Here is a 23,603-nt window from a genome sequence, read left to right as displayed (position 1 = left end):
CAGGTGCGACGGGACTAGAAAAGGATGTCAATCTTGCCGCTTTTATCGGCGAGATTGACACCTTGCTAGCCCCGTCGCGGGGCATACCAGGCCCTTAGGTCTGGTATGGATTATAAAGGGGAACCCCGCTACGCCGAAAAAACGGCGTGGGGTCCCCCTAAAATCCATACCAGACCCCGATCCGAGCACGCAGCCTGGCCGGTCAGGAAAGGGGGTGGGGACGAGCGAGCGCCCCCCCCCCTCCTGAACCGTACCAGGCCGCATGCCCTCAACATGGGGGGTGGGTGCTTTGGGGGAGGGGGGCGCCCTGCGCCCCCCCCCAAAGCACCTTGTCCCCATGTTGATGAGGACAAGGGCCTCTTCCCGACAACCCTGGCCGTTGGTTGTCGGGGTCTGCGGGCGGGGGCTTATCGGAATCTGGGAGCCCCCTTTAATAAGGGGGCCCCCAGATCCCGGCCCCCCACCCTATGTAAATGAGTATGGGGTACATGGTACCCCTACCCATTTACCTAGGAAAAAAGTGTAAGTAATAAAACACACTACACAGGTTTTTAAAATATTTTATTAAACAGCTCCGGGGGGGGGATCTTCCTCCGGCTTCGGGGGTCTTCTTCCGGCTTCGGGGGTCCCTCCGCTTCATCTTCTCCCGGCGTCCGGTTGGTTCTTCTCCGCTCTCCGGCCTCTTCTCCCGGTGTCGCAGGTCTTCGGCCGGCCCCTCCGCTCTCTTCATGTAGCTCTATTGCGAGCGGAGGTCCGGACTTCTGGGCTTCTTGGCTTCTTGGCTTCTTGGCTTCTTGGCTTCTCTTCTCTTCTCTTCTCTTCCCCCAGATGTTGACACGACGCTCTCTCCGGCTGGACTGGTCTCTGAGGGCTGCGTTGTGACTTATATAGGCGGAGACCCCGCCCCCATATGATGTCACAGTCCCTGGGCATGCTGGGACTGTGACGTTTTAGGGGGCGTGGTCGACCACGCCCCCTAAAACGTCACAGTCCCAGCATGCCCAAGGACTGTGACATCATATGGGGGCGGGGTCTCCGCCTATATAAGTCACAACGCAGCCCTCAGAGACAAGTCCAGCCGGAGAGAGCGTCGTGTCAACATCTGGGGGAAGAGAAGAGAAGAGAAGAGAAGCCAAGAAGCCAAGAAGCCAAGAAGCCAAGAAGCCCAGAAGTCCGGACCTCCGCTCGCAATAGAGCTACATGAAGAGAGCGGAGGGGCCGGCCGAAGACCTGCGACACCGGGAGAAGAGGCCGGAGAGCGGAGAAGAACCAACCGGACGCCGGGAGAAGATGAAGCGGAGGGACCCCCGAAGCCGGAAGAAGACCCCCGAAGCCGGAGGAAGATCCCCCCCCCGGAGCTGTTTAATAAAATATTTTAAAAACCTGTGTAGTGTGTTTTATTACTTACACTTTTTTCCTAGGTAAATGGGTAGGGGTACCATGTACCCCATACTCATTTACATAGGGTGGGGGGCCGGGATCTGGGGGCCCCCTTATTAAAGGGGGCTCCCAGATTCCGATAAGCCCCCGCCCGCAGACCCCGACAACCAACGGCCAGGGTTGTCGGGAAGAGGCCCTTGTCCTCATCAACATGGGGACAAGGTGCTTTGGGGGGGGGCGCAGGGCGCCCCCCTCCCCCAAAGCACCCACCCCCCATGTTGAGGGCATGCGGCCTGGTACGGTTCAGGAGGGGGGGGGCGCTCGCTCGTCCCCACCCCCTTTCCTGACCGGCCAGGCTGCGTGCTCGGATCGGGGTCTGGTATGGATTTTAGGGGGACCCCACGCCGTTTTTTCGGCGTAGCGGGGTTCCCCTTTATAATCCATACCAGACCTAAGGGCCTGGTATGCCCCGCGCTCGCCGCAATAGGAAGATTTGTTTTTCCTATTGCAGCGAGCGCGAGATGCAATACCATCCCCTCGTGTCGTATTTGGTCTGTCGGACCAGCCTACACACGAGCGGGCTTTCCGTCGGACCAGCACACACACGAGCGGACTTTCCGCCCGAAACTGAGTCCGACGGAAAGATTTAAAACATGTTTAAAATCTAGGTCCGGCGGGCTTTTGGGAAGAAGTCCGCCGGAAAAGTCCGCCGCCGCCCACACACGGGCGGATTGTCCGGCACACTCTGGTCCGCCGGACCAAGTATGCCGGAAAGTCCGACCGTGTGTACGCGGCATTAGTTTCGTTGGAGCTCTACCCATAAGGGTTCCATCTCCTCCCTAGCTCCCATAGTGATGTCATCTCTCACATTCACTTGTACATTATTCTTGATATACAGGCATACCCCTCCCCCTTTTTTACTCTCCTTATCCCTGCGATAAAGGGAATACCCTTGAATGGTTGTCAGCCAATCAGGAGAGCTGTTGAACCAAGTCTCTGAAATTCCCACAAAATCGAAATCCTCCTTGTATCTCTAGTTCTCCCATCTTGTCCGCCAGGCTCCTGGCATTGGTGAACATGCCACGTAGTTTAGATCGGTCGCATACTGTATTCTTATGGGGTGTTCCGAGGTTGCAAATAGGACTTGTTACTATACTTATCTCGGGTTTATGTGTTTTAGTCAACCTACCACTAATGTCCCCAATACTACCCTCTGGAATATGTTCCGCGCTGACTATATCTACCTCTGGACCTTCCCCCTCATCGCCTAGTTTAAAAGCCCCTCTAACTTTTTGGCCATCTTCACTCCCAGCATATCTGCACCCTCCTCATTTAGGTGCAGTCTGTCCCTTCTATAGAACTGGTGACCGACTGAGAAGTCGACCCAGTTCTCCAGGAACCCAAACCTCTCCTTACTACACCAGCTCCTCAGCCACATGTTTACTTCAATAATCTCTCTGCCTTTCTGGTGTGGCTCGAGGTACCAGTAGTATTTCTGAGAATACTACCTTGGAGGTCCTTTTCCTCAATTTAGCTCCTAAGTCCCTAAAATCGTTCTTTAGGACACTTCATCTGCCTTTGACTTTCTCATTGGTGCCAACTTGCACCATGACAGCCGGGTCTTCTACAGCCCCTCCCAGTAATCTGTCCACCAGATCCGTGATGTGCCGAACCCGAGCGCCCGGTAGACAGCATACAGTTTGGTGCTTCAAGTCTTTGTCAAAGATTGCCCTCTCTGTCCTTCTAAGAATTGAGTCCCCTAACACCAGAATCTGTCTTTCTTTTCCCTTGGCTTCCCCCCACTCTCACTGGAGGAGTTCTTCCCCTGGCAGCAAGGGGAGTCCCTCAGCTCCAGCTTACAAATATGTTATACTTACCTGCTCTGTGCAATGGTTTTGCACAGTGCAGCCTCGATCCCCCTCTTCTCGGGTGCCCCTCCAGCACTCTGGGCTCCTTCCTCCTGCTGAGTGTCCCCACAGCACAGCAGCTTGCTATGGGGGGGACTTGAGCATGCTCGCTCCCAAGCCGCCTCTGTGTGTCTATGGGACGTGGCTGAGTTCTGCCCCCTGCTCCCTCTTCCCTGTTTGCGATTGACAGCAGCAGGAGCCAATAGCTGCTGTGTGTCAGCCAATGAGGAGGCAGAGAACAGCGACTCTTGTGCACATCCCTGGATCACCATTGGACTTGGGTAAGTTTTGGGGGGTCTGGGGGGATGCTACATGCAGAATGCATGAAAGTAAAAAATCTTCTGCCTTTAGAACCTCTTTAATGTTTAAAAACATGGATACAATGGCAAGCAAGTATGTATTTTACGCACGCAGGCACTTAATCATAGAGTATGATTCTTTGGTAAAGTACCTGTGTGTGTGAAACACACAAGAGGTCTCATTTGCTTGGGGAAGAGGGGCGATTGAGGCACTGGAGAGGAGCACAGAGCACAGAGTTGGGCTTTAGCATACAAAAACTCATCATGATAAAAATATGTAGGCTGCCATTGCTGGCCATAAGGATGCTAAATATAGTTGCCACCTACTATAAACCACTGGTGGCCCACAGGTAACTGAGAAGTAGGATACAAGGACTTTTCATAGACATTACACCCTCCATGGTGAACAATGAAATCTGAATATTAGCCACGCTTGATATTACTTTTTAAAATGGATGTGAAAAGGATTATATATCAGAGGCAAGGGCAATTCTGTACTTACTTCCACCTTTCTTCCATTTGAATAGACAACAGAAGAAAAGGAACAAAACAATGGCAGAAGCTGCAGAGCTGAACACCACCAGCATGAAGACATTCTCTCTAGGATGCTTCAGGAGGTGAAAGACGTGGAATTCCTGTGACTGTATGGAGAATGAGAGACCTGCAATCAGAAGACAAAGTACATGTCAACATCCTAGTTGGTCAGGTAAATTTAGCCCCCCACTAAGCAGGCAGTTAGGTAAATTTAATGTTTAGCTTGCTCTGTAGTTAAAGAAGTTAGAGTTGATTGCTTGTGTCTGTTCGTGGTTCCCAGGTGGAGAGATTAATTATTTTCCCCTGTCTGTGTTGAGAAATTTCGAGAGTATAGGGAGGGAAGTGCAAATCTCTCACCTGAATATTTACTACCCTCTGGCCAATCCCTGGGGAGCTGTGCCCAGTAGGTGGTCTGAGAGAGGATAAATAGGCCGGAACCTGTTCAGACTTGTTCTTCTCCTGGAGGAAAGGCAACCATGTGCTTCAGGGGGGTGCTAAGCCCTTGAAGCCCTCTTGACTGTCTACTGGACTACTCCCACCCCTGGATCGAGCCTATGGACTCGCTTCTACTGGGATTCATGAGTAGAGCCCAATCTGCTGAGCTGCAATTTATCTATGGTCCCCAGCTGTGGATGTTACAAACTACTCCAGTGTACTATTCTATCTTGTGGTCTTCGGCTGCAAAAACCCAGACTGCTCCTAATAACTGCCCAAACCTATTTTGTTGTCATCAACTGCAGAAAACTTAGAGTGTTCTAGTCTACTTTCATGTCCTAACCATGCTATACCATTCTCCTGGTCTACAACTGGGAGTGAAAGACTGTTTATACTACCTAGTGGAGAGTTACCTCAGCTAATTCTGTGCCAAATTTTCCCCTGGTCCATAGCTGGTAGTGAAAGACTATGTTTCTGTCACCTAGAGAAGTGATCTCTGCAACATTGTGCCTAGACGCTTTGGAGTATCCCATATTCCACTGTCCTCTGTGACAGTACGGATCCCTGTCCTAGTGATTGTCTCCCAGGATTCTCAAATAGGCAGGTTGAGAGGCTCAAGGAGGATTATATAATTTGGAGGAAACTGTTTTATCAGATTCCTCTGTGATTGGTAAAATCCAGTTTGGGACCTGGATCCTGGAGATTTCATAGCCATCTGGGTGGGATGGAATCTCCAATCCTGGGACTGGGTTGTGGGAAGAGCCAGGAGTCTGGCTTGTTGATTGTGCAGGTGGGTCCTGGGTTTATAGCAGAGCCAGGACCAGGGTTCTGGGCTCCACCCTTCCGAGAAGTCCAGGCGTGCAAGTACAGGACAGTTTGACAGAGCAGAGAGAGAGTCCAAGCTTGTGGGCTGTAGCAGCAAGGAGGCTGTAAGAGAGAGAGAGAGAGAGAGAGAGTGCCACCAGAGGTACAGAGTGGGTACCAAACAGGGACACAGTTACAGGGTCAAGGGGACCAAGGTCAACGCCTGAACAGCCGTGCTGACCAGTGAGCCAAGTGGCTCGGTATTTTCCTTTTGTTATTTCATTATTGCTTTGATTTTGAAACCCCTGCGTGGGAATCTCCTGGATGGACTGTTTTTCTTTTACTTCAATAAACATGGGCCAAAAAAGCCCTTAAACTGCATATCTGGGGTAGACTCAGTTCACTGGTAAGCTCTTCACTGAAGCTAAATAAACCCGAATATTACACCTCCCTAGTTACAAGTTTCTGAAATAAATTACAAAAAGCCAGCCTCTAGACCAGCCTTTCTCAACCTTTTTGCCTCACAGGAACCCTTGAAAAAATGTTTAGGTCTTAGGGAAGCCTGCTAATAACAATTAATTTGGTTCAGTGGGAAAATTCCCACTTACATTGGTGGCCAGTGGAAAGAATGCCCCTTTTGCCCTTAAAGACAACTAAAATGATCATGTGTCCTACAGCTGGCACTGCCAAGTGTTGCTGGCCCCAGCTCTATGCATACAGCATTGAATGGGAGGTCAATCATTCACAGCTCAAGGAACCCCTAGAAACCTCTAAAGGAACCCTAGTTGAGAATTTTTCCCCTAGACTGATTTCTGAGCCAGAGTGAGTGAACTGTTGCGGTGTGCCTGGCTGCTTCTGCACTAACTTGGGAGAAGAACCTGTGAGATCCAGCGGCCCTTTCAGGGTGAGCGCTACATAAAAAAGAAGAGCGCACGTTTATTTAAAAGTGATTTCCAAATCACTGTAAGAGACTTTGTTGCTTTGTCCGTTCAGGGTATAAAGACAGGTTCTCTTAAGAAAGAAGAACCCTTAACCACTAATACTCGGGCCTGGTGGTTGGCGACTGTATCACTGCATCCTGGGAGGGGGTTAGTTATTTCTCTATACTCTGGAGCGCTAGGTATTTACCCAGAGCTGCATAGGCAAGGGAGCACAGAAAAAGGTGAGTATTAGCTGGCAAGGGTTTCTTTGATCAAAAGAACCTATCACTTGGCTATGAATGGAAGCAGTTAAAGATTATCTTTGATTATCTTATACAGTGTGCTGTACATTATGCTGTATATGCCACATTGCTCCATTGTATAATTATTCATTATATTATTATTATTATTATTATTAATTATTATTATTAATTATTATTATTAATTATTATTATTATTATTATTATTATTATTATTATTATTATTATTATATCATTATGCTGTATATGCCACATTGCTCCATTGTATAAAATGTATTGTATTGTATATACTCTGCTGCGCTTGGCTGTTTACACTGTGCTGTATGGTCTATATTCAGGTAGGCTTAGATGTGCATCTAAACCCACCGCTCCTCTGAAAGTGGAGAGGCTAATAGACGATGAGGAGGTGCTGTGACGCGTCATCACATCCTGTTTTAACATAATTTTTTTTTTTTTTTTTATTGCATTTTCAAGACAAACAATACATATACAACTTAAAAACTAAAAGAAAAAGAAAAAAAAAAACTGTGGTGCCTATATAAAGTATCCCACACATCACATGACAAGATATTATAAATTGTGTTATTTATCGCATGATGAGTTAACCTATGGCTCGCTTCTTCTTGTATCTATTTAGAGGTCACTTGAGACGTCAAGTCCTCTCTCCAATCGTAGCCAATAAATTCTCACTACTTCCCTCCCCCCCCCCCGCAACCCCCATCATATTATTGAAGACTCAACCAGCTGTTTCCACATCCTTTAATCTTGTACGCCAGACTCTATCGTACTTCATCGGGCACCCTCTATTGAAGTATGTGTCTTTATATAAAGGAAGGTTATTATTGACCAGACTTTTCCATTGTGTCAGTGAAGGGGGGGTGGGCTTCTTCCATTGCATGGCAATGTTTTTCCGGGCATAGAATAGCAATAGCCCTACCAATGTGCGTTTTGCTATTGTTGGTACAAGTGTTTCAATTAACCCCAATAGACAGACTTCCATGGCATGTGGTAGTGTAGTTGATGCGACTCTATTTACCGTGTCGAGTACCCCACTCCAATATTGCTGAATTTTAGGGCAATGCCAGAAGATATGAGAGAAATCTCCTGGGGAGATTCCACATCTCCAACACTCCGATGGACATGTAGGGTTCATTTTATGGAGTCTATGTGGAGTAAAGTACGCTCTATGCACTATTTTAAATTGGATCAGCCTATCCCGCATAGAAACTAAGGAGCGGAAAGGGAAATCCCAAACACCTTCCCAATCATCATTGTCCAGCGAGGGTATATCAAGCTGCCAGCGAGACCAGAGCTTATCATAAAGCTGTGAGGTAGGTTTCTCTGCACATTTAGTTCTAAGTGTCTTCTCCAGTCCTGACTGGACAACGATGCAGGAAGCGCGTGGAAACTGCGCAGCAAAAGCATGTGACAATTGGAGATAGCGAAATTGGTAATGATGAGGTATGTTATACATGGACGAAGGGTGTGAAAGGGGAGATAATGACATTTGTGACACTATGTGAGAGATAATTTTTATACCATACTTAGTCCAATCAAAGGGGTCTGGAAGTTTGTAAATGTGTGGCAAAGCAGGGTTCAGCCAGATCGGGGTGTTAGGAGAGATCTCGGTTGATTTGTATTTTTCTATATCTAGACCTGCCCGCCAAGCCCGCAGGGTGGTATGCATAGAGGGTGTCAAATGATATGGGGCTCGAGGGCCTCTGAATATCAGGGATTGCAAAGCTTCAAAAGAGCCCACTATCGTGGCCTCTAGGGCTGTGGAAGAGTTAGTTTTGTCAGGGTGCAGCCACCAGGTCACTGTCACCAGTTGGGTAGCCAGAAAATATTTGTAGCAATCAGGAAATGCCATACCACCCTGCGTTGTCGGCCGCATCAAAGTCGACATGGGTGGCGAGGAGCCCCAGATAAAGGATGAGAACAATTGATTCATTGTATTAAAAAACGATTTAGGTATCCACTGAGGGGAGTGGCGGAATAAATACGTGAATTTGGGGATAATTTTCATTTTAAGGAGATTTACTCGTCCCCAGACTGACAGAGGTAAATTACTCCACGTTTTAAGTTTTGTCTTAGTGTCCAAGAGTATAGGGGTAAGGTTAAGCAAGATGAAATCTGATGCTTGTGTGGATATATGGACCCCCAGGTACTTAAAAGTTTCCACCCATTTTAGTGAACAGTCTGGGGAGGAAGTAGTTTTGGCCGCCTGGTCTATCGGAAAAAGTATGGATTTGGACCAGTTGACCTTTAGCCCGGTGACTCCTGCAAAAGTGTCTAACACGTTCAGAACACCCTGTAAGGATGGGCCAGCATCACTGAAGAACAGTAGCATGTCATCCGTGTACAGGGCCAGCCTCTCCTCCAGCAAGCCAATACGAAGACCTTTAATATGCGGGGACGTACGGAGCGCCTCCGCCACTGGTTCAATAGCTAAGGCAAGAGAGAGAGGACAGCCCTGCCGGGTTCCCCTGGTGAGCCTAAAAGGGGCTGACAGTCCACCCCCAGTCTTACCGATGAAGTGGGGCATTTGTAAAATACCTGGAGCCATTGAATAAACAAGGGGAACCCCATTCTACGCAATGTTTCCCAAAGAAAAGGCCACTCTACGGTGTCAAAAGCCTTTTCTATGTCAAGTGAGGCTATAGTTCTCGAACCCGTGTTGTGATGTTGGGCATGTATGTTGGTATATAACCTTCTGAGGTTGACATCCGTGGATCTACGGGGCATAAAGCCAGTTTGGTCTGAATCAATGACTGAAGGCAGTAGGGGATATAGTCGTAGAGCAAGTAGTTTGGTCAAAATTTTAAAGTCGTTATTTAGCAATGCAATTGGCCGGTACGAGGCGCAGGAGGTTGGGTCTTTAGAGGGTTTGTGTATTAAAGTCAGATATGCAAGATACATGGAGTCGGGTAGTTTGCCATCCTTCAGGCATATATTATATAACTGGGCCAACAGGGGTGCCAGAAGGTCTCCATGCGACTTATAAAAGTCAATTGGAAGGCCATCCGGCCCCGGCGCCTTACCAGTTGGGAAGGATTGGATGGCATTTAGAACTTCTAGGGCCGTAAATGGCCTAACTAGTGTCTCACACTCCTGATCTGACAGCCAGCCCAGTGCCAAGGGATCTAACAGGTCCCGTAGCCGCCCAGGCTGAAAGTCAGAGGGCAGGGTGGAAGTATACAACTTTTCGTAAAAAGCAGTAAACGTTTGTAATACCTCAGAGGGTGAAGTCACCATGTCTCCATCAGCAGTCTGCAGAGTGAAGACAAGCGTGAGTGGTTGGTCATTCTGTGCCAATAGGGCCAGCAGGCGACCATTTTTGTCACCCTGTTCAAAAGTTCTTTGTCTGCCCCTATGAGTTTCAAGTCGTGTAACCTCTGTCAAGTGAAGATTCAGTTCTCTCTGAGCTGCCATAAGTGAGTCAAAATGAGATGGTGTGGGGTCCGAGCTATAAGTAGAGGTATGATTTGTCACCGACTGTTGCAGTAGTTGGGTCTCCTTTAATTGTTTCTTTTTAATATGGGCAATAGATGAGATGTATTGTCCCCTCGTATATGCTTTAAACGCATCCCAAGTGATTTCAGGAGAGAAGGACCCAGTGTTCCGCTCCCAGAAATCAGTTAACAGGGGGGGTATACTTTCAGCTAGGTCCGGATGGGAGACCCAGTGAGCCCCCAGTCTCCACAGTGCCGCACTCCGGGATGCAGGAGAGCGAAGCGTCACCACCAATGGGCTGTGATCAGACAGTCCACTTGGCAAATAAGATGCCTCCAGCACATCCGCCAACAATGGGGGATTAGAAAAGGCCAGGTCTATACGTGATGCAGTTTTGTGGGATGCTGAGAAACACGAATAGGCTCTGGTTGTAGGGTGCTTCCACCTCCAAATCTCTTCTAGGGCTACTGCCTGAGCCCAACCAGAGAGATCTGTGCAATGATGCTTTGGTGGGGCAGGTCTATCTAGATCCGGGGACATGATAGCATTAAAGTCTCCCATAATTAAAATCTTCCCAGGGCAAAAGGGGGCAATCTTTTCCATAACCGCGTATAGTATTACAGGTGAGAAAGGCGGAGGGATATACATATTAATGACAATATACCTGTGAGACCAAAGTGTAAATACAACAATAACAAATTTACCCTGTGGGTCCGTGCTCACCTCTTCAATCACACATGGGAAGTTCTTGTGTATAAGAATCGACACCCCTCTTGCATACGTAGAGTATGTGGCATGTATAGCCCTCTGTATCCACGGTTTTTTCAATGTCAGGATTCTGCTGCCCATTAGATGGGTCTCTTGAAGAAGAATGAGTTAGGGGGAGTGGGACTTTAGGTACTGGAAAAGGAGAGCTCGCTTGAACTTTGATCCAAGGCCCCTGACATTCCAGGAAAGGACCGTAAAGGAATCGGCACAGCGATTAGCAATCTACATTAAAAGGTGAGAACCAACTAGGATGAATGGGGGAGCGAACCATGAACAGCAAAATCCTTGACACAGCACACCATGTAGTAGCAGCATTTAGATTTATCCAATATTGTGCACCAAAAGAGAAAAAAAGAAAAGAAACTTTTAGAACATTTTTAAACAAACCCAAGCACAATGTGCCTTTCCTACTATGCCCCATCTCTCTTCCGAAACGAGGGAGAAGGATGGGGATAGTTTTACCCCTAAACAAAAAAACCTTATAACTGTAGTGGCAACCTAAAAACTCAGTGCACTACACTATCGTGCCAGTCCAGAGACCCTTTGAACTTGACTCATATGGTCACGTCCTGGACCAAGGTGAGGGGGGACACATCCGGACACGCCCCTCCTTTAACATAATTTTTACTTAACAAATTAAGTGGAACCCTGTGCATTACAGGGCATTTGCTGCGCTTCCTCATTCACTTGAATAGGTTCTATTTGGAGGGCTTGCCAATCGCGATGGCACATGAACACCCCTGTTCGCTGCAATTGCAGCATAAAGGGGGGCAGTTGGGAGGCACCTTCAGAGGACCCCCATCACCATAGGCCCCGCCCATCACAGAGTCATAGGCCCCTCATCACCTCAGAGTCACCAATCACATCGGAGCCCCCTTTGTACATGAGGGCCCCCATCACGTCGGAGGACTCCCATGAGAGAGTCCCCCGATCACACCAGAGTCTCCCCATGAAATCAGGTCTCCCTCCCACCACAGAATCCCTTCTTGGAGTCATCCATCTCTGAACCAGGGAAAACTGGGTGGTGTGCTCACAACGCCCCTGGAGAACCAAAAGGGCACCTAAGGCTGCCACTGCACCCTGGTTGAGAAACATAGCTCTACAGTGACTGCAGCTAAATCGATCAGTGAGGGCTTGTTTAAAAGCCCAACTTTGGACACAATACACTTACCAGGGTAAAGCAATTGAACATTCCTTTTCCTCAAAAGTAGCCCAATGTCTTGCTGGCGTTCTTCTAAATTAGGCAAATCTTCTGGTTCACATCTCAGGATTAGTGGACCTCTCGCTGTACTTCAAGGCCATTCAGATGTATGTGCTGCAGGTCTCATAGACCCCAGCACTACAGTCATGTCTCTGCCTCCCTCCCCTCCTGGCCATTCACAAATCTACACCTGGGACTTTGTGTTATTTGAAGGAGGAGGTGAAGACCATAGCACTGAGATCTATGAAATTACTCAATTCCACCATCCACACTAAACAGCGTGAACCCCAGCACCCGCAGCTGCCTGAAGCAAATACCTAAACAGTGATTGCATCTGACTGGATGCAGTCACTGTTTGTCTGAATTTTTTTATTACCTGGCTCCTTTGATTTTTCAGTTGAAGTTTGTTGAGCCAGTGCCAACAGTGGCGGCCACCCTTAGCTCGCAACTCGCCGATTCAGAAGGAATCGGATGAAATTCAAGCTGTGCATGGCCAGCCTTACATCCAAGTGGCCCGGAATACAAAGCAGGAACTACTACGAATCACAGCATATAAATGAGCAGATTTGCTGGATGTAGAAGAAAACCTTTAAGATGGGGGGGATGCTTTTGAGGCATAGAAATATACTACAAGTTTAAAATCGTAGTCTAGTCCACCTTTTGAAATAATTTAATAAATGCACCATATTAATAAAATAAAAAAATTAGCATTTATTACATTTTTGCGTTAAAGCCTACATAGCAATGTAACTGTAATCAGTGCTGCCTGTGTGCAATCCAGACTCTTCCCCCGGCCCCAGGTCCATACGGCCCTTCTGTTATGGGGCTTGAGATCATAATCAATGGACTACAGTATAAGCATAGTGACACTCGTAGATTCCAATGTGCTCCACTAAGATCTACAAGTCCCACTGCCACAGTAGCAAATAGGATTATAGACAACAAGTAGAAGATAGGCGTGCACACCGAAACTGCCTGATTCTAAGACTTCAAAACCAGACTATGCTCCTCTTATGCGTTTCATTCACCCCTGGGCTGTCATAGAGGGCTAAGCCCAGGAATGGGTAAAATGCATTAGAGGGGCATGGTCAGGGAGGAGGAAAAGCCTGTTCTGAAGTCCTAGAATCGAGCAGCATCCTCTATGACTAAGCCCATCAGTGGATGAAACACGTTAAAGGAGCATGGTCTGGCAGGAGGAAAAGCTGTGACCATGTTTCATGTTATACCTTAACATGGTCAAAATAGTTGGCTATACTTTTAAAGCCCAACTCCAGAATTAGAAAAATGTACCCTTACAGTGGGGCTTCCATGCAATGCAATGGTTATATGCTAGTTATGAATAGGGAGAAATACTTACCTTATTCTGCACACCAGCAGACAACTGGGCCCCCGCTGTCTTCTTGCACACTTGTCCCCACATGTACAATGCAGGATTGATAGTTCTCAACAGATCTGAGCTTCAGAGAGAAAAAGACAGCATTGGAGCAGAGAGTAGCATCGGTAATACAGTCTTTCCCTACCACCTAGACATAACAAACAATTAACCTGGGGGGGGGGGGCAGATTTTTCTCTAATTCCTTGATTTGGGCTTTAACAGTGGTAAGTTTATTGTGTCCACAACTGGGTTTTGAAGGTTGTAAACCCTTAAATGTTCGTAGCCTGGCCACAGTTCTGCTTTAAATCCCTCTTGTAAAGTGAACCATTTATTTTTTCTACGATGGCCAGGTTCGCTTTAATATATGCAGTGCAGGAATAAATCGAAAAATGAGGGCTTACAACACATCATTCTTCCCTTTAAGCTTGTTTCGATGTCTGAGATGTCACAGAGCCTTTACCATAATGAATTCCCTGTTATTTTACATGCCCCAAGTAAAGGTAGATGTACAATGGCTTTGATCACTATGAGAAAACTTTTCTCAGCCAAACAAAACAGTTCTCGTATAAACTTTTTCTTTTTTCAGCAAACGCCGTGGAACATATTTACACTGCATTGTGTTTTAGCATGAAACAGTGTATTCGCAGGATCTGAATCACAACCCGAGGACAGATACAAATAAAGAAGGTGGATTTTCTGAACTACCAAAGGAATAAGGCGTCAGCCTAGAGCAGCTTCTGCTGCTGGATAACAAATATTGAAATGACTTAGAGAACCATCAACAACTGTTTCCCCAGACAAAAATAGCTGTAATTACCTGAGATTTTGAAGTGCAAAAAAGTACAGTAGAACAAAACATATGCATCTGTGTAAGGCTGATGTTTGGGAATAGAGAAATATAATTAAATGGGGACTAAGAATTTCATATGCAAGTATGATTATGCATAAGCATTAAAGGTGCCCTGTCAAAGGTAAATTAAAGAACAGTTCAGGAAGGCAATTGTGATGGACCACCTGGGACCCCGTGTGGCTCCATCAAACAGTGCCTCTTGCCCTCCAAACCCTTCCAACAAACCAATAGCTAATACCAGCCCTTTACCCCAAGCATCATACACAGACAAGATGTTGAAGTAAAAAACAGCACCCCGGTGTTTAGGCAGGGTTGCTAATAATTTTAGTTTGTCAGGTATTAACCATCCTGACTGATTGTTAGAAGATCCATTGATTCCTCTCTAACTTTGGATTACTGTACCATTTCTCTTCTGTCACTAGGTGGCGCTTGCTGGTGGCATTAGATTGACAAGGGTATAGCAAGGTCAGACTATGGATGGGTGGGGTGTCTCAGTCAATAGGCAGGGGTTTCTTTAAGCCCCTTGGCCTGCTGGGAGAACCTATTTATTTGGGTGGAGTCAGGTGATAGGGATTCTGTGCCACCCAGACGGCTGTCTGGGTGGACATGTGTTATGCTGCCCCGGGCTGCTAGGCCGGAAGCCTGAGGCCTATACTGGGGACATCTGGCTGCTAGGCTGCCTGAGGGCCTATCCAGAAGCAGGAGAAGCAGCGCAGGGTTGGGACTGCAAAATTGGAGTCCAACCAAGAGTAATGGTTAGGCCGGATGGGGAACCAGTTGTGGTCGGAGGTAGAGGGGAAACTGTCACCACTAAGGGACCATCCACCTTGTTAATGGAGACCACTGTGAGTAAGCTGGAGCCAGTACCAGAGCAATCTTCTCACCAGCCTGGGGACAATGAAGAAGTGGGAAAACTTCAGCAAGTGTCAATCCAGTGACCCAGTGGGACAGCAGGGGTGACGCTTGAGGAGCATCAGTGAGTGCCAAGCCAGGGACCTAGCGGGTCAGCATGGGTGATGCTTGACAAGTATCTGTAAGTGCCAAGCCAGGGACCCAGCAGGGAAGCGGGGATGACGCTTCAGGAAGATACCGAGTTATGGAAGTGGAAGAGCTCAGGGGATCCAGTGGCGATTGGATCTAAAGTCTACAGTGAGAGATTGAGAGCTCAGTGAGTAAAAGTCTACAGTGAGAGACTGCAGTGTAAGAGAAGAACTATTCTGTGTTGCCAATAGTGAGGCACAATTACCATTAGTGACTGTTACAAGATTTGTTGCCAAAAGAGACAGCGGTCCTACCTTTACAGAAGTGGTATCTGGTTGGAGGCCTTCCACTGTATAGCTGTCTACCTATAGAAGTCTGAGTCTGCCAATTATCATTGCATCTACTTAGGGTGTCCTGGCCCTAACCCGCTCCCCCACAGTTCTGTTAAAGAGACAATACATCTATTTTGCATTCAAAAAGTGTCTGGCGCCCATCACTTCATCTTGCATCATGCCCACCATGCCTTGTAACCCACTCTACAAAGACGGATGTCAGATATCCCTGACTCTGGGGGTCACCATTAGGCCTTTCGAGGTTCTGGACCTTGCTACACAAAGGAATACCTTTATTGAAAAGAAATACAGTTTTTTATACACTAAAAAGCAGGGGCAGTCACCACATGAACAATTCAAACTTCAACTTCAAACAGCAATCCAATTACCAGCTAACAGTGGTCTAATTAAACAGTGATCTAATTAACAGCTAGGCAATCAGACAAGTCTTATCAGTATGACTAGCAGTCACAGAATTCCCCACCCTAGACAGTTCAGCAACAGTTCCCCAGCATTTAAAGTGGTTGTAAAGGTAGAAGGTTTTTAATCTTAACCACTTGCCGACCGGTTCACGCCGATATACCGTGGCAAAATGGCATGGGTGTGCGAAACAACATATAGGTACATTGTCTCCTTTAAGAGCCACCGGAGGCATGTGCGTGCTCCCACAGCAGGGCGGGGGACCCGATGCGCGTGACCAGCGGGCGCGATCACCGCCGGCCACCCGCAATCGTGGGCACGAGAGCCAGAACCCGGATTTGTGTGTGTAAACACACAAATCCGGGTTCTGTCAGGAGAGAGGAGACATATCGTTTTTCCTAGTAAGTAGGAACAGCAATATGTCTCCTCCCCCAGTCAGTCACATCCCCATACAGTAAGAAGCACTAACTAGGGAACACATTTAACACCTTGATCGCTCCCTAGTGTTAACCCCTTCCCTACCAGTGACATTTACACAGTAATCAGTGCATTTTTATAGCATGTATGTCAATGGTCCCAAAAATGTGTCAAAAGTGTCCGATCTGTCCGCAGCAATGTCGCACAGCATTACTTTAATTGATAATAAGCGTATATTGATTGGTTTACGCAAAATGTATAGTGTCTAAAAACTATGGTATATGTACTGGAATTTTTATTGCTTTTTTTTTAATATATATTAGTAATGGTGACAATCAGCGACTTGAAGCAGAAATACTATATTGCGGCCTGCAAACAGTTGGACACTAACTGACACTTAGTGGGAACCAGTGACACTAATACAGTGATCAGTGCTAAAAATATGCACTGTCACTTTATTAATGACACTGGCTGGGAAGGGGTTAATCATCTAGGGCGCTCAACGGGTTAACTGTGTGCCTAGCCAGTGTTTTACTGTATTGTGGGTGCTGCTTTTACTAAGGGAAGTGATGAATTTTATTCTGTGTCTCTGCCTGACGACTGGCATCCGGTGCCCAGCACCCGCAGATCAGCTTCTGCTGTGAGTAATCAGAGCAGAAGCGGCCCGCTGGCAGCGCACCCGTGCCCCCCTAGGCAGAAGTGCAGAATCATATATATATATATATATATATATATATATATATATATTTGTGATTCTGCACAGGAGGACTTCCCTATAGCAGTAAATCTGCTATAGGGCGGTCCTTAACAGGTTGATAGTTTCAGTAAAAAAGTTGTGAGAGGTTGGCAACACTGGTCAGCTTCCTGAATCTGTGCTGTGTAACTTCTTCTTAACGATTACATATACTAAGTGGGCTATTTCCTGAGTGGCTTTCTTGGTGTAGGTAGGGCTTGACTTCCTCATGTCAGAGCTGCCTCCGTAAAGATTGGTGAGAGAATATTCAACAAGCAGCAGGAGAGATGGAGAAAGCACAGATCTATAGAATGAATGAGACAGAAGTGGGGAGATCCTTGCTGTACAGGTCCTGAGCTACAGCTTTCTCTCCACCAAGAACAATGAGCAGCACAGTACTAATATTATCATATCTAACTCCAAAACTGGACTAGAACCTTAGATCTCACACTGAAGATTATATTGCTATGATGCAATAAGCACAGGAAGTTCAATGCTTTCAGGAGAAATTCAAGACAAAAGGGTGGACTTTCAGGATATTTCCTTTAAAGTGGATGTAAACCCAATGTCATCCTTTCTAAACTACTGCCATAGGGGTTATCTATAAGGATATACATGCCTCCTGCATGTATCTTTACCTGTCAAATGTCTCCCCTCTGTCTGTTATTAGACCCGAAAAACTGCAGATTCTGTGGGTGGGTCTGTTGTCTGGAGCTCGGTGGGTGGAGTCGTGATGTCAATAGACTCCACTGAACTTCTGCTATGATCTCTAACATCCAGTGACAGGAAAGTAACCACATGACTTCAGCATGCCAAATCATGCTGAGGTGTGGAACAGCCAATCCTTGCAGAGCTGCTGAAGAAAGGAATGGGAGGGAATTAAAAAATAATGCCTGTGTCTTAGGCTAGTGCACGAGATGTAAATCACCTGTCACTCACAGCAAGGGGAGGATTTGACAAAGTTTTTCTCAGTTTGTCAAGATTTATCTCACTGAACAATAAAAGAGGATTGCTCAGAGATGGATTAACTCTGTGTGGCAAGACTGGGCTCAAATGATAGGAAATCTTATACTCTACAGCAGTGGTTCTCAACCTTCTAGTGCCGTGACCCTTGATAAAATTTCCCAAGTTGTGGGGACCCCTAACAGTAAAATTATTTTCGTAGTGTGGGTTGTCAGCACCAAAGGCAAGACAAGTAATTTGCGCCCCTAACCCACAGAGACAGTTATCGCTCCCTCAGTCCTTTTAGTGACAACTATAATCACAGGTAGTGTTACTCACTGTGTCTCCGGCTTCACTGTGTCTCCGACTTTGTGGTGTCTTGTAGCAGTGACACCTATGCCGAAATTAGGAGATAGGGTCTCCTCCAGCCCCTCCCACTTCACATTCCTCACCAGTCAGCTGACCTCTGGTCTCTGCCCCCCAGCCATGCCATGAACTGAATGGGCAGCTGCAAAGAGGCTGAGTGGGTGGCCGCGGGCTCCAGGGAGAGCCCTACTGGGCGGCTGCAAAAAGGCTGGGAGAGCGGTGCGAGCTTCAGGAACAGCCCAGGATTCGGTGACCCCTGGCAAATCATCATTCGACCCCCGAGGGGGTCCCGACCCCCAGGTTGAGAACCACTGCTCTACAGTATGATTAAAAAAAATAAAAAATTGGGGTTTACATCCACTTTATTGAAACTAAACTCTCCCTATCAACATTAACTTCTAGCATTAGCAAATAAATTGGAAAGTATATTATATTTACTGGTTTTAAACTTTTTTTTTACATTTCATGCTTCCTGGTTTTTGGCCTTGGCCAAAATGATGTCATACATCCCAAGATCTTCATGTGCATTTTTTTCTTTCATCTGTTGGAAGATGGACTTTTCCAGCTAAGCACACCCTCATGCCTGCATGCCTGAGTAAAGGGAATATGGATTCCAGGAAGTAAATGCTACATTAATCATCTGACCTTACTCAAGATGGCCACGGGTAGAAATGCTAGGGGATGTTTTTAAGGTGATTTCTAAACAAAATAAAGCATGGAGACATGGATGGATGGGTGAGTTTGCTTTGAATATTAAAAAATGAATTAAATAGCGCTTTCAATTTGTGCTGCTCAGATACAGCATAGTTTCACTCAAGCCCATGTAACACTTCTAGATGTTCCCTATCAGTAAATCTTTACTTTTTGGAGTTCAGCTCCATACATACTTTATGATAAAAAAGTATATGTAAATGTGTATATATATATATATATATATATATACACACAGTATCTCACAAAAGTGAGTACACCCCTCACGTTTTTGCAAATATTTTATTATATCTTTTCATGTGACAACACTAATGCCACGTACACACGATCGGACTTTACTGCATACTTGGTCCGGCGTACCGGATTTTGTCGGACAATTCGATCGTGTGTGGGCTCCAGCGGACTTTGTTTTATCAAAAGTTTGACAGACACGTTTCAAATCTATCCGACGGACTCGAGTCTGGTCGAAAAGTCCGCTCGTCTGTATGCTAGTCAGACGGACAAAAACCGACGCTAGGGCAGCTATTGGCTACTGGCTATGAACTTCCTTGTTTTAGTCCGGTCGTACATCATCATGTACGAATCCGTCGGACTTTGGTTGATCGTGTGTAGGCAAGTCCGTTCATTCAGAAAGTCCGTTGTAAAGTACGTCGAAAAGTCCGCCGGGCAAAGTATGCCGTAAAGTGCGGTCATGAGTATGCGGCATTAAGGAATGATGGAATGACCCTTTGCTACAATGTAAAGTAGTGAGTGTACAGCTTGTGTAACAGTGTACATTTGCTGTCCCCTCAAAATAACTCAACACACAGCCATTAATGTCTAAACCGCTGGCAACAAAAGTGAGTACACCCCTAAGTGAAAATGTCCAAATTGGGCCCAGTTAGCCATTTTCCCTCCCCAGTGTCATGTGACTCGTTAGTGTTACAAGGTCTCAGGTGTGAATGGGGAGCAGGTGTGTTAAATTTGGTGTTATCGTTCTCACGCTCTCATACTGGTCACTGGAAGTTCAAAATGGCACCTCATGGCAAAGAACTCTCTGAGGATCTGAAAAAAAGAATTGTAATGCAGCGTACACACGATCGGACTTTCTGGGAAACTAGGTCCGACAGTCTTCCCGACGGACTCCCGGCGGACTTTCTGAACGGACGCCCTTGCCTACACTCGACCGGACTTTCCGGCAGACTAGGTCCGCTGGCCTTCCCGACAGACTTCCAACGGAGTTACTGCGGACTTTCCGAATTAACGGACTTGCCCACACACGGACAAGTCCATTCATTTTGAACGTGACTCGGGTACGGCGGGACTAGAAAGGAAGTCAATCTCGCCACTTTTATTGGCGAGCTTGACACCTTGCAAGCCCTGTCATGGGGCATACCAGGCCCTTAGGTCTGGTATGGATTTTAAGGGGAGCCCCCTACGCCAAAAAAACGGAGTGGGGTCCCCCCCAAAATCCATACCAGACCCCTTTTCGAGCACGCAGCCCGGCCAGTCGGGAAAGGGGGTGGGGATGAGCGAGGCCGCATGCCCTCAACATGGGGGGTGGGTGCTTTGGGGGAGGGGGGCGCCCTGCGGCGTCCCACCGCTGTTTGCATAGCATTCAATTGTGGCCATCAACTGGTATATCCTGTCGAAAAAAAGTCTCCTACGATGTGCGCATGTGCTATGGTCATGTCACGCCAGCTGATCAAGAATCCGCTGGAGTTCCCTTCCATTCTTCACATGTGTGGGCACTTTTCAACGGAGGGCACTATTCAATAGAACACCGGCACTGGGAAGTTACAGTTCATTGAGGGAACCATGAATAGCAACATGTACTGTGACATACTGAAGCAGAGCATGATCCCCTCCCTTCGGAGACTGGGCCGCAGGGCCGTATTTTAACATGATAACAACCCCAAACACACCTCCAATATGACCACTGAGGGTAAAGGTGATGGACTGGCCAAGAATGTCTCTGGACCTAAACCCTATTGAGCATCTGTGGGGCATTCTCAAAAGGAAGGTAGAGGAGCGCAAGGTCGCTAATACCCACCAGCTCCGTGATGTCGTCATGGAGGTGTGAAAGAGGACTCCAGTGGCAACCTGTGAAGCTCTGGTGAACTCCATGCCCAGGAAGGTTAAGGCAGTGCTGGAAAATAATGGTGGCCACAAAAAAAATTGACACTTTGGGCCCAAATTGGATATTTTCACTTAGGGCTGTACTCACTTTTGTTGCCAATGGTTTAGACATTAAGGGCTGTGTGTTCAGTTATTTTGAGGGGACAGCAAATTTACAGTTATACAAGCTGTACACTCACTACTTTACATTGTAGCAAAGTGAAATTTCTTCAGTGTTGTCACATGAAAAGATATAATAAAATATTTACAAAAATGTGAGGGGTGTACTCACTTTTGTGAAATACTGTATATATATATATATATATATATATATATATATATATATATACAGTATTTACGTCACATGCCCGTCAAATGCAGCCACTGTGCCCGTCAAATATGTGAAAAAAGTCCTTCGCGCTATCAAAGTGAATGAAATAATATTCTAATAAATCTCTTAGATTAAATTGCAGCTAAATCTAAAGTGTATACAGTGCACTTATAATGGTATGGGGTAGAAAAGTGATTAGCGCAATTTAAATGTGAGATACCTATATTGTGCAAATGATACTGTGTAGAACTAAGTGCAACATTCTGAGCAAAATATATCCGTGATTTTGTGCAAATACTATATATATTATGCTATAATAAATATATAAAAATATGAAATAAATAAATAAATAAATAAAACATTTATAAAGTGCAAAATGAATAAATACCTGAATAAATCCTAAAACGTATGTATCATCAAACAGGGGACATCCCGGTATCCAGTATGGTGGATGGTGTCTCTCCTAATACTGTGTTCCAGATGATGGCTTCTGATTTGTCCACAGCGGCGTTCATACAGAGCAGGTATGTATAGGGGATGAAAAATAATCTCCCATAGTGTAGTAAAGTATGAACTTTATTTAATTAGCCAAATGGGTACTTACAAAAAATGGGGGTTAAAAATGGCAGAGCTGTAAATCAAACGGCTTTACAGAAGCCTCTTACATCACTGGTTCTCGTAACATCCGGTCAATCCCTATGCATTACGTCACGACACGTGACTTCATCAGGTGCCCGTCAAATGCAGCCACTGTGCCCGTCAAATGCCGCCACTGTGCCCATCCAAATGCTGCCACTGTGCCCATCAAATGCAGCCACTGTGCCCATCAAATGCCGCCACTGTGCCCATCAAATGCAGCCACTTGTGCCCAATCAAATGCAGCCATTGTGCCCATCAAATGCAGCCATTTTGCCAGTCAAATGCAGCCATTATGCCCATCAAATGCCGCCACTGTGCCCATAAAATGCAGCCACTGTGGCCATCAAATGCTGCCACTGTGCCCATCATATGCAGCCACTTGTGCCCCATCAAATGCAGCCACTTGTGCCCATCAAATGCAGCCACTGTGCCCATCAAATGCCACCACTGTGCCCGTCAAATGCAGCCACTGTGACCACCCCGCCTGCCGCCCGCTCGCTGACTGCCCGGCACTTACCCCATCTTGGTGGGGGATCAGCTGATGGTGGCGAGCTGTGGGAGGGTGGGATGAGCAACGGGTCAGGCGGCAGCTCCTGTGTCGTCCATTTGTCTCTACTTCCTTCCTGCTAGGCATCCAATCGGAGTGCCTGTGCTTTCAATCAATCAGGTGATGGGTATTAGACCCGCGCCTCCTGATTGGCTGAGATGTGGATCAGTGTTAGAAAAGCGAATATTCATTCGCTTTTCTAACACACCTGGGTGGGCTCTGAGCGCAATGCTCTGCGCTCTGAGTCCACTTTTTTTGAAGCCGTTTAGAGCCTATGGCTCTAATCAGGTGCTTTGAAAAAAAATTAAAACCTGCCACTGTAATTCAGGCGCCCGGCGTCCAAAAAGGGGCTGGACGCCTAAATAGGTGGTGGCTACAGCGGCCATGGATAGATTCATGCTATGCAGAGGGGGTGGCATGACAGAGAGGGCGTTGCCCAGGCGCTCCTAATGGACAAGTCGCCACTGCACCTCACCATTCTCCTTTTTTTCCTCACCTGGTTAGGTTAGGTGATCTCCAGGGATCACCCCTCCTTAATCTTTTGCTTGTTTCTTTCTTTCTCTTTTTTTCCTCCATATCCTGACTGGGCTCTCTAGTCCCTCGGATCTGTGACCTTCTATAATGGCAGCCAGGACCGCATTGCGCAGGCGCGAATGGAAGTGATGCAAGAACGGGGCTCCGCTGCCAGTCTCCAATAAGGCGCAGGGTGCAGTGGAACCGAAATGCGCATTCACGGGAATGACGTCACTTCCGCCGCAACGGTGGCGAATTTAAAAACCCCTCTGTCTTTTAAAAAAATGACAGATGGTTCCATAAACAGCACAGATTCCTGCTGCTACTAAGGATCCATGTTTCCTCATCTGCTCCTTGCTGCCTTGTCCATAGTCCCTCTCCTGGTAAG

The 23,603-nt window shown here is 46.8% G+C and overlaps 1 protein-coding gene and 1 long non-coding RNA gene across 2 annotated transcripts in view; one reads left to right on the top strand and one right to left on the bottom strand.

Moving 5' to 3' along the window:
- Nucleotides 1-23,603, bottom strand: part of PKHD1 (PKHD1 ciliary IPT domain containing fibrocystin/polyductin) — a 908,610-nt gene that overhangs the window by 20,477 nt on the left and 864,530 nt on the right. Inside the window, exon 64 of the mRNA XM_073625162.1 lies at nucleotides 4,089-4,247. Within this exon, the coding sequence (XP_073481263.1) occupies nucleotides 4,089-4,247 (159 nt within the window). The remainder of the gene's footprint in view (nucleotides 1-4,088; nucleotides 4,248-23,603) is intronic.
- The window catches only part of LOC141139232 (uncharacterized), a 167,779-nt gene that overhangs the window by 72,609 nt on the left and 71,567 nt on the right, over nucleotides 1-23,603 (top strand). Inside the window, exons 2-3 of the long non-coding RNA XR_012243737.1 lie at nucleotides 4,114-4,292; nucleotides 21,941-22,040. This is a non-coding gene — a long non-coding RNA (uncharacterized lncRNA). The remainder of the gene's footprint in view (nucleotides 1-4,113; nucleotides 4,293-21,940; nucleotides 22,041-23,603) is intronic.

Source organism: Aquarana catesbeiana, linkage group LG04 (genome assembly GCF_042186555.1).
Source record: "Aquarana catesbeiana isolate 2022-GZ linkage group LG04, ASM4218655v1, whole genome shotgun sequence".
Lineage (NCBI taxonomy): Eukaryota > Metazoa > Chordata > Amphibia > Anura > Ranidae > Aquarana > Aquarana catesbeiana.
This window is presented reverse-complemented; position numbering and strand designations above follow the sequence as displayed.